A 13679-nucleotide genomic window follows, 5' to 3' on the forward strand; every position below is an offset into this window, starting at 1 on the left:
AATTAGTAGTTTAAAGATTCATTGCATTCCTCCGCGCAAAACTTGTATTTGTTTACATTTGTTACAGACGATCGTTGACGTCATTTGGAAATCATGGTGTTTAGTAGATTATTTTTTTAAATGGAGACATATATAAGGTAATAGTATATAGATGATAAATAGTTTATCACACAGTACTTTCAGGGTTTGTCGAACAATATTCTCATCGCACGTAGATAAAATCTCTAGTCCACGTCGGTGGCCTCTCGATTTTATCCAAGTGCTTGCGATGAGATACAGTGTGATTATCTATAAATATTCCAAACATTCAAAGATTAAGTAATCAGCGAATGATTCAGCTATTCATATATACAACGCAGACTTTTCTTTTAAAAGAAATTTTGGCTTATTTTCTCTCGAACTCTTTTTAATCTTTCATAAGTAAAATAAACAAAAACAAAATTATGGGTCACTCGATGTTAACAAACAAATTAAAGAAATCATTCGAGACAAAATGAAATCCAGAAGCCCAATAGTTACAGATAATTAAAAGTGTACTTTCATTTTGCGAATACTTACAAGCTCGCTTAACCGCTTTTAGTATCATTCCATTTTGATTTCTGAGGTACCGAGATTGCTTATAAATTTCTACATATTGGAAGAAACGAGTACCTAAAAGTGTTATATCTACATGTATATGATTCATTTGTAATCTCATTAATGAAGAACTTTATGCTTTAATGCTGGGAAAACTATCCTCGTGTCTCCACATACACATGTTAATGTTCCAGGGTTATTGACTGGAAAATGACCGAAGTTGTGATTACCTACTAAAACACTACGTCATCTTGACAGAATCATTAATGCCTCTGATAGAAATGTTATAATTCCGGTACAATTAATTACCACAGCAATGGATACAGTAACGCTACTCATTTTGCTCGCACTAAGATATCTGTACACTGGAGACGGGGTGATCAAATTACTCTGATCAGTGGCATTTTGGAAGGGAGTCTTGCAAGAAAAATGCGTGGGATATTATACTGGTTAGCCAATGAGTGGTCTTTATACTGTCACGTGATTTTAGATTATTTCTGTAAGGTGTGTCTGAATTTGTGAATAAAATGCTTGACATTCTCTCCGCTGCAAACAAATGGACTTTCCTGTTGAGGAAGGACAACTAATTTAGGACTGAACACCAAGAATAAGGAGCCCGGTAAGTACATATTGTAACTTTTCAGTTTGTGTTCAATTCTTTATCAGTTATACAGTAAGGTTTTAAGTAAAATATAAATATCATGTGTATTTGTACAATATGTTTAAAACAATTCTTTTGGAGGATTTTGTTTGATATAATAAAGGAGGCAATATTCGTTACATACTTCCCAGTTTCCTTGATTACAAAGTTTTAATAATTGTGACAGTGGATTTTAACATAATAGTTTTTTGTTGGATGCAAAAAGCAATCTTATGAACACTGGTGCTGCTGTATTTCGCAAGGTACTAATGTATTCAAAAACGTTCGTTTCACAAAAACCATCACAATGAGTAGACCAAGATATTCAATAACTTTACAATTCGCTTGCCTGGTTTCTTTTTCTACATTATCATGCGATTGGGGAAGAACTCATTTGATATTGCATAGAATTTAAAAAGCCATCCCCAATTTCAGTTTAAGAGTTATTGCAAGAAGAAAATGAGACACACATTCAAATCACATTTGAAGTTTGTCTTTTACAACTCTAAACATGAACTGCCTAATTTGTCAGTTTTAATGATTTGCACATGAACATTTTCATTAAATGGGTTTTAAAAAAATATTTATGATTTATTTCCTACAGACTACTGTTAAGGTATGAGTATAAAAATGAAATATATCAATTAGAAAACGTCAAAAAGCGATCTACAGGAAAAGTCGAAAGGGCAATTGATATCTGTATGGATTTGTTCGATTAATCTAACTATTTAACAGACAATAAAAAAAGTTAATTGGCTTATCTAACAGTGAAAAAGAAAATAATCAGTAAAGTAGACAGTTTCTGTAAGGTATTCTTAAACATACTTCATCTATGGACTTCCAAATGAGAATGCGAAGTAAGCTTAGCAACAGTTCAGTTTATTAAGACGACTATATATAAGCATACTCAACAAAATGAAATCACTCTGACGTAGTGTGTTTGTTGGTGAGAACTCCTATCACAAAAATAAAACTTCTTCTTATAAATTTGTCACTACTTCACAGTCAACGAACGCTTTACAGTGTTTTAAACTAGTTTAGAATTTGACATCAGCTAGCGTTGTTCCATGGAAAACCACGTGAAGGAAAACCAGAACAGCGAGAGATTTTCAAAATTATATACGGTCTTACGAGTTACTTCAGTGATAAATAAATATCGGATTGTCCGCGTAGGTGCCAAGATCGGGAGAATGCCAATATAAGATAATAGATAAAGAAATCGTTCCATTATAAAAACATAATTGCCACAGCGTATAAACAAAAAACATATCGGTGCATCATTTATTCCATTTACCATGCTGTGTTTTGTCTCCTATTGAAAATACGCTTTCTATTTTCTTCATCCTGAAAGAGTTCTTCAAATACATGTAGTGCATTGGCTTCCCTATCAAAGGGTGATTTGACAGAAGACAAATAACGCAACCTAAGTATGGAAATGGTCTTTGTTTTATAATAGAACAGCTGATAGAGAACAATGTTATTAAATTTGTTTTTATGAAAGGACATTTACTTATCATCTTCCTTTTTTCGTATATTGTATATTGTATATTGTGACTATTAAATACTAATAGTCAAATAGAGAAGAACTGAAATGAACTTATAACCGAGTCTAACTCTAAACCAAAGATGACAATATGCACTCATAATATAATAGAACATGTACTTTGGCCAATAAAGTTTACACTGAAACTATATGTTGTGAACGTTATCTAATTTAAAATCAGACTTTTGGTTTAAAAAATCACAACGTACACTGTACTTGGAATTAAGCCGTTATCGAATTGATAATAATTCTCCCACAACTTTAATTAAGCGCAATGTGAATTACTTTGTGCGTGCCCGTATATTGCAACAGTTAACGGTTTTCTCGCCTCATGAAATGTCAAGTAATGATCATTTAGTTAAGCCCGAAACGGGATCGGGGATAAATTTGTATGAGCATTTCAGAAGTGATTTTAACAGGTTTCGCCGTTTCTAATTACCCGCTTTGCCTTTTTTCTTTTTTCATTGGCCTCAAGTTTGTTTAAGGAGATATGAAACATCTTCGGTCCACAAGTAAAAATACATAATTTTCAACACTGTCTATAAGTCTAGAAGAAATCATAAAAAACGTGTTTTTCATGTTATTTTAAAAAGACGTTATAAAGGCGGTGTTTTTTCTTTTTCTTTTTCAAAATTAATCAAAAGATATCATTGAATAAAATAACTATTGAATTATTCAGTGTATTCAATAAAAGTACAATTCATTACGTTTTGGAAATATCATGGAAAGTTCTTTATATTTCTACACGATGTTTCAATTAAAATACAATCGCGAAAATAACAAATTCTCTAATATAAGATTAATTACAGCAATGTATTATTTTATCTCATCACTTAATTTGTTCAATCTACAAAATATCAGCTTTGTGGATTAAGCTACATCACGTTAAAATGTTAAAGGTAATAAGCAGTGACTGCCAAACCCTTAAGTGGAATTGTGTCTTGATGAAAAAATACCCTAACGTATAATTTTAATTCATAAATTCCTATAGCAATTACAGCTTAAACATTGAGATCGTGTATACAATCGAAATAAATTCTATGTAAATGGTTGACTCTTTGTACTATAAGAAAACCATACCTGGCCGTGGTAGAGCTGGGGAAACACCAGAAATAACAACTGTAAGCATTCCTATGCTACATGGATATCCTGCTCTCCCACTTTATTGATCTTGCATACTAACAAACATAATGAGTATGAGTTTACAAAGACATAAGTTAATAACAGAATGTGTAATCCAGTGTGCGGACCACGAGCTTACAGTCGAAACCTAATAAGCGGTAATGAAAAAACTAGATGTATTTATTGAAATGACGAGCTCATGTTTCGTCTAAAAAGTGAAACAAAGTCACCTGTTGATCATTTAACAAGATTAAATACATACAGGTCAAACAAAACTTGGGGGATTGCATTTCATGATTTTCATTTCAAAATAGCATTACAACGATAGTTTTACACACGCACCTTACTATACACTTTCCATTTACAGAATAGAGTTTGTGTCATATGCTATATATAGTAAGGCCACCTTTTCCATCTCCACGCTCCTAACAATTCCACTACAACCTACAGAAGATAGATCGAAGCTATTAGCAGCATTAATGAAGTATAATGACTACTGTCAAACGTTCCAGAAGATAAATTACGTTTACATACATCGATTGTAATTACCCGAAGATTAGACCTGCTCATCTGTCTCTTTTTTAAATACTTTCATGTCAAGCAAAAAGGTATTCTGTCTAATCTGTTTCTTGTTAAGAAAACAAATGCTACAGATACGCAATAAAAAGCTGATGAATTATCTCTCGATTCGAATATTCTTATTGTGAAGTATAAAACAGTTTTCCTTGTTCTTCTCTTGGCTTATTTGTTAGCTATATATGTGTTTCTTTAAAAAGCATTGGGTTCTATAAAAAGAGGTTTTTCCTAAACAAGTTTTTATTCATTTTCCTATTCCATAATATTCAAAATAATACTTCCAAAAAAGGATGCACGCACTAAATAGAAATCTGTCAAGGGAGAGTTGGCATGAAACCTTTCCGATTTACAGACCAAATGTAAGTATTTGAGTGAACATTGCCAATTACATCAAATCATTTCTGGTTTTCCGTTTAAATCTTATTCATATAAAACCACTAAACATCCTTTTATAATCCCACTCTTTATCCACGTTTTGGTAGTTCCGATGCTGTTCTTGCATATGTCCCAAACCCGAAAAACTACCTATGTAAGTGACTTTGCAATTCTCTTTGCTATTCATGACAACATTTTAGTCTTCGATAATTACAACACACATATCTAATTTTCAAAATACTATTCAAATTTTTTCCAGACAAAATGAACTCTCAGAACCTCCTACAATGTGTCATCATGTTTCTGTCCGCATTGACGATATCGCTGGCACTTAAAGAGGCCATGGCAACGAACGATGATGTCGACGCTCCACTTTCAGCAGACAATATTGGTTACATTATTGGTAAACTACAACGGCGCAGTGGACTTTCCCTTTTAGCGCCTCCTAGTGTATATGGTTCAAAGTTTGCCCCATACTTACAAAAAACTCCCGACAAACGCGCAAGATATCTCATTTGGATGCCTGCCCAAGGTTATGTGTCTGTACCACAGGAAGATATCAGTAATGGAGGAGGAGGTTCGCCGTCTTCTTCAAAAGTGTTCAGATATGGCTAAAGTTTGGTTACCATGACGCCCAAAACAGCTCTCTTGGTATGACACAAGTAGCAACGATGTGGTGCATTACCATTTATAACAGTAAAAAGCATTTATGTGTATGGCAACAACGGAGAAGGAGCAAATGATTACAAACTTATTTGACCGAAACATTTCTGTAATGCTGAAATCAAATAAAATGTCATATTTCAGGGGAAACTTGGAAATTGTGGAAGTACTTGTTATACATGTTAATACAATATCTAATTTCGTTTGTTATTTGTTTTTCCTTGAATAACGACACTTCATATATAACCAGTATATATGTATATATGAGGGCCATTTATATTTTATCAACATATGGTACATCTTCAAGATACCATTGATTACTTAGTGTTGACCTTTGACCTTATCTGTCATGAAAGTCATGATGCATCACATCAATCATCTATACAACTCAAATGTTTCCCCGATCAGCAACAGTTACATGTAAGCAACGACGCTTTAAGATTTAACAAGAGATCCACCATTATGTTAAGCTATATTTATAACCTCCACAACTACATGTATGTAATATATAACAAGAGATCCCAGAGGGATCTTGTTGCACACCATTGTACCATCTTCATTAGTTTTTTGTCAATTCAATCTTTTCTCTTCTTTTCTCTTATCTGTTTGATCGAGTCATGTTAACAGTAAATGCCCCTTGAGGTAACTTTTGATCTAAACTTGATACTGCTGTGTATAAAAGACAACCTTCAAAGTGAGTTTGTCATTTCACATATTTACTAGTACCGTACTTAATGTGAAAGAAATAGAACTGATCATTGCAATATGAAAAAGATCTGTTTAGTTCTTCCTTTAGCCATTTTATTTTTATGATCAGTCTCAAAATATAACATGCACAACGAGGGATCAAGGGGAACCTGCATATCAAATTTGATAAAGATCCCTCAAGTTATTCCTGAGAAGTAGTACTAACAAACGTTCAATGTCAAAAATTGAAGCCTGTCTGCCATTTTGTTTATCTGATCAGTCTCAAATGTCAGTATACACAACTAAGGACCTAGGAGAACCTACATATAAGATTTGAGAAAGATCTCTCCACTACTTAATGAGAAACAGCGATAACAAACATTCACTTTCAAAATCCAAGTTGACTGCCTGTCAGCCATTTTGTTTATATGATCATTCTCAAAATTAAACATGCACAACTACAGATCTAGGGGAGCCTACATAACAAACTTGGGAAAGATTCCTCCAGTTCTTCCTGAAAAATAGTGATAACAAACCTTTAATGTCACAATCAAAGATGGTGGCCTATCGGCCATTTGGTTTATCTGATCATTCTCAAAATTAAACATGCACAACTACAGACCTAGGGGTGCCTACATAACAAATTTGGGAAAGATCCCTCCAGTTCTTCCTGAGAAATAGTGATAACAAACCTATAATGTCACAATCCAAGACGGTGGCCTTTCGGCCATTTTGTTTATCTGATCATTCTCAAAATTAAACATGCATAACTACAGACCAAGGGAAGCCCACATAACAAACTTGGGAAAGATCCCTCCAGTTATACCTGAAACAATATAGATGATGGTGGAATAAAGACAAAATAACCAAAAAGTTTGCAAGTACATGAATCGTGTTTAGGACAGCGAACCTGATAATAAAACTACCCCATCTTAGATTAATTTTTCCTATATTAGGTTCCATCCCACATCTACGATACAATTTTTTCTATGAAATTAGTACTTTATGAATATACTTCTAAGTTTTTATTTGCATTCCCTTTAATTGGTCACATTCTTCATAAATTTAGCACTAAATCCTCAAAACCCAAGCATTTCCTGTACTTCAATTTGGTAAAAATCTGATAACCCACACTATAAAGAGTAGTCTCTAAAAGAATTTCCTCCTATCATAACAGACCCGGTATCTCTGCCACACAACACACTAGGTGAAAACCCCATTCCTATCCTTGTACTGTATTTCTTTCTGTTAACCAAGAGAGAAGTATTTTAGTTTGACCTTCATACTGTTATTGGACCTCACTCCTCTTTCCCTGTTCAACCACTCTTTTAATAAGTTAGTTTATACCAGATCAAATCCCCTGGGAAACTAGGTTCATGTACCCTTTCCATACTATAAAAGTAGGCTTTAACGGCCTCACATTTATACCCTTCAATCTTCAATTTTGTGAAAGTCTATAAGGGGAGGGGCCACTTGTGTATATTTTGATATGGCATCACCCTGAAATGTAACAATTTTGACAGCAGAGTATAGCACCTCATCCACTCACATTATTCTCACAACAGGTTAGCCACAAGTGTCTGAGTAAACAAAATACATACGAAGGAGAAAAATAGACATATATAAAGTGGCGCAATGCATATGAGTGATTTATATTATCACTTATAAGCCTTAACTCTTTTGTGTCAAGTTCAATGTCCACATGTCCTCGGAATTTCCAGGATATTCTCACTACTAATGTTCTGTGTGCCCCTGGAATATGTCTAAGCAAAATTGATGGAGCTCACGCACCACCATGTGGATGACACAATAATACAAGTTTGATCCTTTGATGTACAACAAAAGAATATACCTGCAGAGTAACGATAAATTGATCACCTTTTAAATATTTCGTCACTCCACCCTAGCAATTTGTCAGTTTTGGTTAGCTTAAACCAATAAAATAGCTAACATTGTGCCTTCGATTTTGTAAAAACATTTATATATATTTACATTTCTACTGAACTTGGACTCAATATACCTACTTAATATTTTAAAGGTTATTTTTCAATGAACTTTTCAGTTGGCGTATGAATACATCAGCATATTATCAACCTGATTACTCTGTTTTTCCGCGGAGCGCAGGAAGTAGTTCCAATCATATATTGTTTTCAAATTGTTTTTTTTGTCAGTAGTATTCATCTGAATTCAAAAAATAATTTACATCTTAATTTGTTTATTCATCTTACCAGGATGACGTCTCACAGTGAGTGATGACGTCATAAGTTTTGATACCTTCCATGGTGTTAGACTTGCACAAGACCGATATTTTAGAAATTATCCGAACAAATATCAATTTTGCTCTGAATGTAAATATAAGGATAGAATCCCATTTTGTTGAGGTTTATGGGGTATAAACCTCAATGGGTATTGAGACAAATTCAAAATGAACTGCTTTGCAGTTCATAAAATTTGTCTCAAGACCCATTGAGGTTTATACCCCATAAACCTCAACAAAACAGAATTCAATCCTTAAACATTCTAGGGGTGCTGAGAACACAAGTGAGTGTTATCTCTGGCATTTAAAGGATGACATATATATTTGTTTACTGCTAATGTAAAACTGCATTTATGGTGTTTTAACGACCAGCCATCTTCATTGCCTGTGTTAACCCTTTCACCCCTATGTAACTTTAGTAGACTCTACCATGCATTGATCTGGATGAGTCCTATGGTCTTCAGTGTTGAAAGGGTTAACGTCAGCCATTCATCTTTTCATTTTTAACAAATTGTGAAATCCATATTTGCAGAAAATTAGGGCTAGGTCATGATATACGTACACAACAATGGTGAAGCCACCGTTTGATGACTTTTATAAACTGAAGTTGTTAACAGCATTAAGTGTAAATTCCGACTCAACCATGACAATGATTTAGTTTGGCATTGTATTAAGGTCGTTGTGTAGCGATCATAGCAGAATTCAATGTTTTCAACAGGGACTTGTTACTTCCATTAATTAAATGCAGAAGATTTCTTGGCAAAGGAAAGTAGTTTTGAACATTTTTTTTGTAAAGTTAAAAACAAAACAACATATAAATAAACTATTTTGAGACTACGTATATCATGTAACATTTTTGTTTTTTGTTCATCAAATTTTATTACTCATGTACGTAATAACTCAAATATGAATTATATTCTATACAACATTGATTCTTTACACTTTTACATTGAGTTAAATATGAGTTACATGACCTTTCAAAGATAAAATACAAAGCACAATTAATACAGAAAAAAACGTTTGAGGGACCTTAGTGCCAACCATTGTTTAGCCTTCATTCCTCCTAAGTGAGTGTGAACTTTTCTTTTCTCTGACAAGCTAAACTAAATAATGTCAACCTTCCATGCATAGTATGGTACCTCTTGAGAAGGACATCATACAGCTCTGCTAAAGAGAAAAGGTGATAAAAAATTTAACTACCAAATCAAAGTTGGCAGTCAAGGGACTTTTTTTCTATCAATCAGTTTGTGTCCAAACAAATTTGAACTGCAATGTCCGAACAAATTTGAACTGCAAACAGGTCTGCAGTCATGATGTTTACCTCATGTCTCAAAATTAAACATTTACCACTAAGGACCAGGGGTAATAGCATTAACAAGAATTGTTGGAGGAGGGACAGCAGAGGGTCCCAATGGGGATCACAGGCTACAGATGAAAAGGGATTTGGGCAGATGGTGGGCTAAAAGAAAAGTGAAAAAAACAACACTTGAAATCAAAATTGTATACAAGATATTACTCACAGGTTTAACCTTGGATCTGTATGCTTTGCCTTGTTGGAGATTTTCCCATTCTTCTATTTTTGTTTTCCTTTTTTCTTCTTCTTTCTGTAAAGCACAACAAGACAGTTCAATTATTATTATGTTTTCAAGCCTTATGAGTGATAGAAATTTTGGTGAATATTGATACCGGTAATATGTATTCATCAGCAAGATCTCATATCTTAAAAATATGTCAAATAACATACTATATTAGGTCAGTGTATAGCTCACCAGATTTTTAAGTCATAATCATTTTCTTTTATTGAGGAAGAAGCCGAGAGTATGTCTCTGACAGCAGGACAAAACCCTCGTCTAATCTAGGTAGCATGCCTGTCTCTTGTAGGAATGGCAACTGTTACCACATAATAAATCAAAAGCAAGACCAGACTCCCTGTGCAAGTGCCGGTACTGGGAATAAATCTGTCTTCTCATGCCTATTTCAGTTGTATACATGGAGAAACATTGGGGATTTCCACCATTTCCATATTTTGACCCAGAGACTACAATTGTAACTTCCTAAAGGTGGGCAAAACCCTAGGGTTAGTACTGGTAGTAGAAATTATCTACATTCTGGACCCCACTTGGGCCTCAAACATGACACCAACTGCATGTATTTATGTGATCATGACCAGCTTGCCCAAGTGAAGTTTTAATCCAAATAAATATGGTAACAAGAGGCCCAATGGGCCTGCATCGCTTGCCTGGTATTAATCTCCCACTTGTAACCTTAAAAGTGATCTAAAATAAAGCTACATGCAAAATATCAGTATTTATGACTTTAAGTCATTCAAAAGAACCTGTTAAAAGATTTGAAATCATTTCACCCCAGTGACCTAGAAAATCGAACAAGGTCATTACGCTGAACAAACTGTATAGCCCTTCATCTCAGCATGCAACTTGCCAAATACCACCAACCCAGACCTTTTGTTTATTGAGATTAGGTTAATTTAAAGATTTATACATACTTGACCAAATGTGACCTTGAAAGTGGATCAAAGTAATTCAAACAAAAAAGCTTGATAGCCCTTAATCCAAGCATGCTTCTGGCCAAATATCAACAATCTGGGCCTCATGGTTTTTCAGAATAAGTCGTTTAGAGATATTAAACAAATTTGACCCATATAAGTCAAGGTCATTCATTTGAACAAACCTGGAAGCCCTTTATCCTAGCATGCTGCTGGCCAGATATCAACATTCTATGTCTTCTGGTTATTCGGAAGTCATTTAAAAATTATGAATATTTTTTATTCCTGTGACCTTGAATATAGGTCAAGGTCATTAATTTTAACAAACTTGGTAGCCCTTTATCCTGACATGTTATGGACTAAATATCATCATCCTATACCTTTTGGCCATATGTGACCTTGAATATATGTCAAAGTCATTCATTTTAACAAACTCAGTAGCACTTCATCCTAGCATGCGACAGGCTAGATTTCAACAAAATAAGTACATTAATATTTACACTATATTTGCAACCCAATTTTTTTATCCGTCATAAAATTGACAAGTCTTCACTATTGTGAACTCCATCTCTCCACTCCAAACTTATCTCCAACTATAAACTGTAAAACTACACAGATCTACAAACTACAGCTAAAACTACTATTATTACTCACTTCCTAATTCTCACTTTAACTCTAACTTTCTAACTCTCCTCTATATCTCTAGACCTCACAACTCGGTCTCCCTAACTGAACCTCCTTCCTCAAGACTCCTTAACTCAAGCCGAGGGATATAGGCATGGTCAAGGGACACCAGAAACTTGCTATATCCCTTAACCCCATTCTTTAACCATTTTATAATACTGATACACACTGCAGAGATGGTTTTAACTAGAAAATATTTGTAAACCATAAGCTATATAGCTTCACATCCCAACTACCCCTTTGATGGCAATGGAGCCAAATGCTTCTGAGTTCGGTAGCAAGCTCTGCCCACCTCGTGCGTCGCTTCCGAGTTCGGTAGCAAGCTCCACCCACCTCTCGCCTGATTGGCTCGGCGGAAACACCTGAGTGTTGGTGTGTTTTAGTTCCCAGACTAACACACAGGACTTAAACACAGTCAGGCAAAAGTGGGGATATAGTCTATTTAACCAATTACTTTTATATAGAGTAAATAAAGTAGAGGTATAATAATATCATCTAACACTGACATCACAGACTGGACTAACCCCTCCTAGACTACAGATGGTTTCACTCAACCACAATTATCTACGGTTACTTATATTAGCTACTATCTTCAAATAAAACTCTGACACTGACCACCAGCTAAGGCTAATCAAATTCATAGGAAATTATATGCAAACTTGAAACAATTAAACGGCTAATAAATGCATAACTGTGACTGTGAAAAAACAATAAAATGTATTAGGGTTGGCATAAAAAAATAGGGTCGGTCGGGAAAGGGGAAACACAGGTATATTTTCATTTGGCCTTACTGTCAGATCTAACAGAGAGGGGAAACAACTCTTGCTTACAATTACTTGCTGTTCCATGAAACGGGATGCTTTTGTGTCATGTTCCTCTTGAAGTCTCTGTCTCGCTCTTTCCATGGCTTCTAGTCGGCTCTGGGCAACATCTGGATCTATTTTTAATTCAAAAAAAGAAAATTGTTAACCTGGGGACACAATGAGTTTACTAGGCTGTTAACAGGGATAGGTCTGGGCCTTTCCTTCCTTGCCATTGAATAAACCTAGAAAACCAATTTCAATTCATTGGATATGTTTTGAATTGTGGAATTATTATTCTGATATTCATGTTGATGTTGTGAAACAGTTTTCAGAAGATGATTATGGGTATCATGACTGTCTAACAAAAGTAGGATAAGTTTCTTGACACGAGAAAGAAAATATAAACATCTTAAACGTGTGGTCTATTATAAAAAAATATTGAGCTTGTTTGACACAATTAATGCTTGCATAAACTACAGGATTTTCAGTTTCTAATATTGACATTAAGCAATTACAAAAGTCAAATGACAATTTCACTGAAACTTGTAGAGTTAAAGGATGTCCTTCCAAACCCTTGAGACAAAGGTAATTAGGGGAAGTCAAAAACATTCTATCAGAACAGTTAATACATAATGTAGGTCAGGCAGTTAATTTCATTCTAGCCCCAGTTTTCTCTTGCCCTGACGCAAGACTTAGACATTTTGACAAATATATGGTTCTGTTTAAATGTGTAAGTCTGGTCTCAGGGCCAGAGGAAACTTGGGCTAATTTGGTTATTGAAAGTGAATAAGTTCAGATATCAAATTACATTTTCTTTAAAATTCAAAGTGTCAAGTAGACATTTATATGTGTATCCTATCAAACTCAAGTATTAACTCTCTTTTGGGGATAAAAAGCATGCATTATATCAAGCGCTGTGGGTGTTCTGATGTTACAAAAAAATATAACAGAAATATGGTATAACTAGTAGGATTTCATTTACAGCAATTACATATATTACAAGAAATCCACAGGAATGGATGTATGTCGCCTGCTCTGCACTTTTAGTAAGAAAAGTGATTTGGCTTGAGTTATCATGTAAACAAGAAACAATGAACAGCAAAAACAATGAACAGCATTGCTATGTCAAGTGTGATATGCCAAAACCCTGAAAGTTGAAACTCAACAAAAAAACCTGTTATATATGGTGAACATTATTGCTTCTTGCAATTTATCATACAAAATTTGAAATGGATACAAAAAAAAAAAAA

General features: G+C 34.3%; 1 protein-coding gene and 1 long non-coding RNA gene across 2 annotated transcripts in view; one reads left to right on the forward strand and one right to left on the reverse strand.

The window, feature by feature from the left end:
- LOC110459480 (selenoprotein S-like) overlaps window positions 1-13679 on the reverse strand; it is a 31055-nt gene that overhangs the window by 14213 nt on the left and 3163 nt on the right. Inside the window, exons 3-4 of the mRNA XM_021511761.1 lie at window positions 12457-12563; window positions 9960-10043 (exon numbers count right to left, since the gene is read on the reverse strand). Coding sequence (XP_021367436.1) covers window positions 9960-10043; window positions 12457-12563 — 191 coding nt within the window. The remainder of the gene's footprint in view (window positions 1-9959; window positions 10044-12456; window positions 12564-13679) is intronic.
- LOC110459481 lies at window positions 906-5686 on the forward strand. Its single transcript, XR_002463898.1, has 2 exons — window positions 906-1195; window positions 5092-5686. It is a non-coding gene; the product is annotated as an uncharacterized LOC110459481 (long non-coding RNA).

The sequence above is a fragment of the Mizuhopecten yessoensis genome, unplaced genomic scaffold (genome assembly GCF_002113885.1).
Source record: "Mizuhopecten yessoensis strain PY_sf001 unplaced genomic scaffold, ASM211388v2 scaffold10087, whole genome shotgun sequence".
NCBI classification, from domain to species: domain Eukaryota; kingdom Metazoa; phylum Mollusca; class Bivalvia; order Pectinida; family Pectinidae; genus Mizuhopecten; species Mizuhopecten yessoensis.